Source organism: Eschrichtius robustus, chromosome 20 (genome assembly GCF_028021215.1).
Source record: "Eschrichtius robustus isolate mEscRob2 chromosome 20, mEscRob2.pri, whole genome shotgun sequence".
Lineage (NCBI taxonomy): Eukaryota > Metazoa > Chordata > Mammalia > Artiodactyla > Eschrichtiidae > Eschrichtius > Eschrichtius robustus.
In genome coordinates, this window is record NC_090843.1 from 20,317,911 (window position 1) to 20,323,730 (window position 5,820).

At 50.4% G+C, this 5,820-nt stretch overlaps 1 protein-coding gene across 1 annotated transcript; it reads right to left on the reverse strand.

Annotated features, from left to right (window-relative positions):
- Window positions 1–3,444: 3,444 nt before the first annotated feature.
- LOC137754306 (keratin, type I cytoskeletal 16-like) lies at window positions 3,445–5,820 on the reverse strand. The gene is given in 7 exon segments (XM_068529847.1): window positions 3,445–3,669; window positions 3,988–4,113; window positions 4,201–4,362; window positions 4,470–4,491; window positions 4,493–4,621; window positions 4,764–4,846; window positions 5,323–5,820. Coding segments are annotated over 7 exon segments (1,245 nt in total).

A 5,820-nucleotide genomic window follows, 5' to 3' on the forward strand; every position in this document is an offset into this window, starting at 1 on the left:
ACAAAATTAATGCACAGAAATCTCTTGCATTCCTATACACTAAAGATGAAAAATCTGAAAGAGAAATTAAGGAAACACTCCCATTTACCATTGCAACAAAAAGAATAAAATACCTAGGAATAAACCTGCCTAGGGAGACAAAAGACCTGTATGCAGAAAACTATAAGACACTGATGAAAGAAATTAAAGATGATACAAACAGATGGAGAGATATACCATGTTCTTGGATTGGAAGAATCAATATTGTGAAAATGACTCTACTACCCAAAGCAATCTATAGATTCAATGCGATCCCTATCAAATTGCCAATGGCATTTTTTACAGAACTAGAACAAAAAATCTTAAAATTTGTATGGAGACACAAAAGACCCTGAATAGCCAAAGCAGTCTTGAGGGGAAAAATACAGAGCTGGAGGAATCAGACTCCCTGACTTCAGACTATACCAGAAAGCTACAGTAGTCAAGAAAATATGGTACTGGCACAAAAACAGAAATATAGATCAGTGGAACAGGATAGAAAGCCCAGAGATAAACCCACACACCTATGGTCAACTAATCTATGACAAAGGAGGCAAGGATATACAATGGAGAAAAGACAGTCTCTTCAATAAGTGGTGCTGGGAAAACTGGACAGCTACATGTAAAAGAATGAAATTAGAACACTCCCTAACACCATACACAAAAATAAACTCAAAGTGGATTAGAAACCTAAATGTAAGACCAGACACTATAAAACTCTTAGAGGAAAACATAGGAAGAACACTCTTTGACATAAATCACAGCAAGATCTTTTTTGATCCACCTCCTAGAGTAATGGAAATAAAAACAAAAATAAACAAATGGGACCTAATGAAACTTAAAAGTTTTTGCACAGCAAAGGAAACTATAAACAAGACGAAAAGACAACCCTCAGAATGGGAGAAAATATTTGCAAACAAAGCAGCTGACAAAGGATTAATCTCCAAAATATTTAAACAGCTCATGCAGCTCAATATTAAAAAAACAAACAACCCAATCCAAAAATGGGCAGAAGACCTAAACAGAGATTTCTCCAAAGAAGACATACAGATGGCCAAGAAGCACATGCAAAGCTGCTCAACATCACTAATTATTAGAGAAATGCAAATCAAAACTACAATGAGGTATCACCTCACACCAGTTAGAATGGGCATCATCAGAAAATCTACAAACAACAAATGCTGGAGAGGGTGTGGAGAAAGGGGAACCCTCTTGCACTGTTGGTGGGAATGTAAATGGATACAGCCACTATGGAGAACAGTATGGAGGTTCCTTAAAGAATTAAACAGAGAATTACCATACGCCCCAGCAATCCCACTACTGGGCATATATCCTGAGAAAACCATCATTCAAAAAGACACATGCACCCCAGTGTTCATTGCAGCACTATTTACAATAGCCAGGACATGGAAACAACTTAAATTTCCATTGACAAATGAATGGATAAAGAAGATGTGGTACATATATACAATGGAATATTACTCAGCCATAAAAAGGAATGAAATTGGGTCATTTGTAGAGATGTGGATGAATCTAGAGATTGTCATACAGAGTGAAGTAAGTCAGAAAGAGAAAAAGAAATATCATATATTAACGTGTATATGTGGAACCTAGAAAAATGGTACAGATGAACCGGTTTGCAGGGCAGAAATTGAGACACAGATGTAAAGAACAAACTTATGGACACCAAGGGGGGAAAGCGGCAGGGGTGAGGGATGATGAATTGGGATACTGGGATTGACATACATACACTAATATGTATAAAATGGATAACCAACAAGAACCTGCTGTATAAAAAAATAAATAAAATAAAATTCAAAAATTCAAAAAAAAAAAAAAAGACCGAGGTAAATGACAAAAGTAAGAACTAAGACTTGAAAGTGGGAGGTAGGTATGGAGGTGTGTGACACCTGGGGATGTCAGCCTGGGAATGGCTCTTTTTCTTAAAAATCTAATTATGTTCTACAGACATAACTTTGATTTTTTTTGTTGTTTTGTTACGTTTTGTTTTGTTTTGGCCACACTGCGTGGCTTACGGGATCTTAGTTCCCCAACCAGGAATTGAACCCGGGTCCCGGCAGTGAAAGCGCCGAGTCCTAACCACTGGACTGCCAGGGAATTCCCATAGCTTTGATTTTTTAATCAAGATTTTAAAATATGGAAGGCATCCACAGCAAGTGAGAAGTGTGGTACACCTCAATAGCCAAGTAGGGTGGATTCATGGGGTGCAGGGGGTGGGGAGAGGCACCACGGTGGGTTGAGACGGGAAGGCCAAGCATCCCAGGAGAGAGGGAACAACACAGGTGGTTGAACGGAGGGGACCTGATGGCCTCCTTATTCTTGATCTGTACCACATTCTCGTTAGAAAGGTCATTAGGTAGAAATGAGGGTGGGGGAGATGGACAGCAAGGGATTCCAATTAGTAGGCTGGGCCCAGTTCTAGGGAGTGAGGAAGCAAGTCTGATGGCGGCGGTGGTTGTGGGGATGAAAAGGAAGCAGGGGTGACAGACATTTCTAGGGGACTCGCTGGCACACGATTCACTGGCTGAGGGGAACGAGGAAGAGGAGGGAGTTGATGGGAGTGATGAGGGGGAGCAGGTTGGAGAAGAAAGATTCAGTCCTAACCGTGGACACCACCCCCAAGGCAGAAAGCTCTCCCTCCCCCATCCAACACTAAAATCATTGTGTGCAAAGGTGAGGCTCCAAGGGGTAGAGTTAGGAGCTCAAGCTTGGGAGTCTTGGGTTAAAATACCTAAAAAGATAGAGCCGTATAAAAGAAAGGCATGGACTTTGCAGCTGGACAGACTTGAGGCACAGTTGTGCCACGTCGTGTCTGTGTGACATTAAGCACCAAGATGAGCCTGACCACAGCCCCCTCACAGTCGCCAGGTGAGTCGGAGGAAAGAGCTGCTGTAAAACGCCTCACACAGCATCTGCCAACACGAGCGAGCTCCCTCCCATCCTATGTCCCAACTCCCACTCCCCCGACAGCATGCAGGTCTTCAAGGAAGACCCTACAAGCTCTTCTGAGCTTGGCTCTTTCCTGCATCCCTCAGGCTGTGAGGTCCCAGAAGATTCCTGGGAGGCACCTCCAATTCCCCTCCCACCAGCTCAGGAACGGAGACCACACAGGATTGATGCATCAACCAGAAAGTCAGCTTTATTAGCCCACCACCAGCAGAGAGGGAGGGAAGACAGCTGGGGTGAGCAGGGGCTGGACCCAGGCCTTCAGGTGGTGAGGTCGGCGGGTGGGCAAAGGCGGCTCCGGGACCCTCAGGAGCCTTACCTTTGCAGGAAACATAGTTCTGGCCGGATGGGTGCTGGGAGGAGAGGCTGTAAGGGAGAAAAGGTAGAGCGGTTAGGTGTGTTGGGAGCAGCAGGGGTGGGGCTGAAGGGTCTGCGGGGCAGGACAGGGGGCGTCCCCACTCACTGGGCGTCCTCGCCCTCCAGCAGGCAGCGGTAGGTGGTGATCTCCTGCTCCAGCTGAGTCTTCACGTCCAGCAGGATCTGGTACTCGTGGTTCTGCTGCGCCATCTTGCAGCGCAGCTGGGCCAACTGCTCCTCCACGCTGCAGATCAGCTCCTGGATCTGGGCCAGCTGCAGGCAGTAGCGGTTTTTGGTCTCCTCCAGACTCTTCTCCAGGGATGCTTTCTGTGAATGTGAGAGAGCGAAAGAGAGAGTCAACGGAGGGGGTCACTGCTGTCCCCCCAGGTCTCTGGGCATGTTTCCTGAGAGGTGCATGGATTTTTGACCCCAGCTGGGCTACTGATGGGCTAGACAACGTGGAGAAAAGTTATTCCACTATTTGTTCTGGGCCTTAATTTCTCCATCTATATAATGGGTACAGTGATCCCTCCAACCCACTCCTGGGAAAAGAGAGACGGAACCGTACTGCAGCGGTGTTCCATTACAGGGGGTGGTGCCATTACTGGCGACTTGGAGGCTGGGGCTGGGCCTGATCCTTCTTACCATGCAGAGCTGGGACTGCAGTTTGACCTCCAGGCCCCGGGGCACCCTTCGGAGCTCATTCAACTCATTGCGGCTGTTCTGCATCAGCTCGCTGTTAGAGGTCACTTCTTTGCTCAGCTCCTCTGTCTGAGATAGGAAAGAACAGAAAGTGTGGGGCACTCCAGAGGCACCCCGGCTGGGAGGCCCTGCAGGAGGACTGAGGACCCACATCACCTTGCTCAGGAACCAGGCCTCGGCATCTCTGCGGTTCTTGTCTGCTGTCTGCTCATACTGGTCGCGCATCTCATTTAGGATGTGGCTCAGGTCCACGCTGGGGACAGCATCCACCTCCACGCTGACGTCCCCTCTGGTCTGACTCCGCAGGGTAAGCGTCTCCTAGGAAGGGATGGGGGGAGGTGGTCAGCTCAGCGGCCCCCTTCCCTGGCCCCAGGTGCATCTGCAGACCCATTGGCTCAGCCTCCCACTGCCAGCAGCAATCTTACCTCCTCATGGCTCTTCTTCAGCCAGCTCCTCCTTCAGGCCCTCGATCTGCATCTCCAGGTCAGTGCTTACCAGGGTCAGCTTGTCCAGCACCCTGCGCGGGCCATTGATGTGAGCCTCCACGCCCTGGCGCAGGGCCAGCACATGCTCATACCTGGCAAGACAAAGGTCAGGGCCTCAGGGTCCATCATGAAGTTTCTGAGGCTCCAGACCTGCTGGTCCTCCTGTCTGGACAACCCCACTTCTCACCCCCTGCCCTCTGCTCTCTGCCCTCAGCCCACCACCGTGCTGCTCACTTGGGCCTGAAGTCATCGGCTGCCAGCCTGGTGTTGTCAATCTGCAGAAGGGGCTGTGTATTCTCTATTGTGGCCTCGAAGATCTGCAGAGGGGGTGAAGGACAGGTCTGGTTAGCCAAGGCCCTGCTGCTCAGGGGTGAACAGCAAAGAGGGGAGAAAGGAGCCTCCCCATACTTGGGGTTATCTGGCTGGCAGGTCAGTCTTTACTCTCCCCCAGACAGCCTAGGGTGCCTTCTCCACCCAGCTCAGCATGTGCAGGGGATGCACCCACATATCCACCACCCCATCCTGGGCCCCATCTTACTTTGGAGAGAAGCTGATGCAAAGAATGTTTGCAGGGAGCAAGAGAGTCAGGGTACCAGGTCCAGCTCAGATACCCTGATGCTAAAAAGGGACCCTCCGCCACCAGTTCTGAGTAGTCCGTGGCCACTCCTCAAAAGCGGGCCTCAGTCTCCCTGTTTGTAAAACGAAGATGCTAGCAAGCGTTCTTCTAGGGTCCACTGCAGCCATGACCTCTAGCAACACTCCACCACCAGAGCCGCCCACCTGGCCACCCCACCTTGTTCCTCGGGTCCTCGATGGTCTTGAGGTAGGGGCTGTAGTCACGGGCAGGCCTGGGCCTCTGATTCTGGTACCAGTCGCAGATCTTCACCTCCAGGTCAGCGTTGGCCTCCTCCAGGGCGCGCACCTTCTCCAGGTAGGAGGCCAGGCGCTCGTTGAGGTTCTGCATGGTGATCTTCTCATTGCCAGAGAGGAGGCTGCCATTGCCACCACTGAGGCAGACTCCAAGGCCACCACCATGTCCTCCAACGAAGATGCGACCCAGGGCCCCACCAAAGCTGCTGCTGCTGCTGAAGCTGCCACCATAGCCGCCCCCGAGCCCGCAGACACCCCCGGAGGACTAGCGGGAGGAGGAGACAGACAGGCCCTCGTTGGCGCTGCGGGCCCGGCAGGAGCCTCCGGCCAGGACAGAAGACCCGCGGCTGGAGCCACCGCCGATGCCACAGGAGCCCTTCGTGGAGCTGGAGGAGGTGAATTGGCGCCTGCAGGTGGTCAT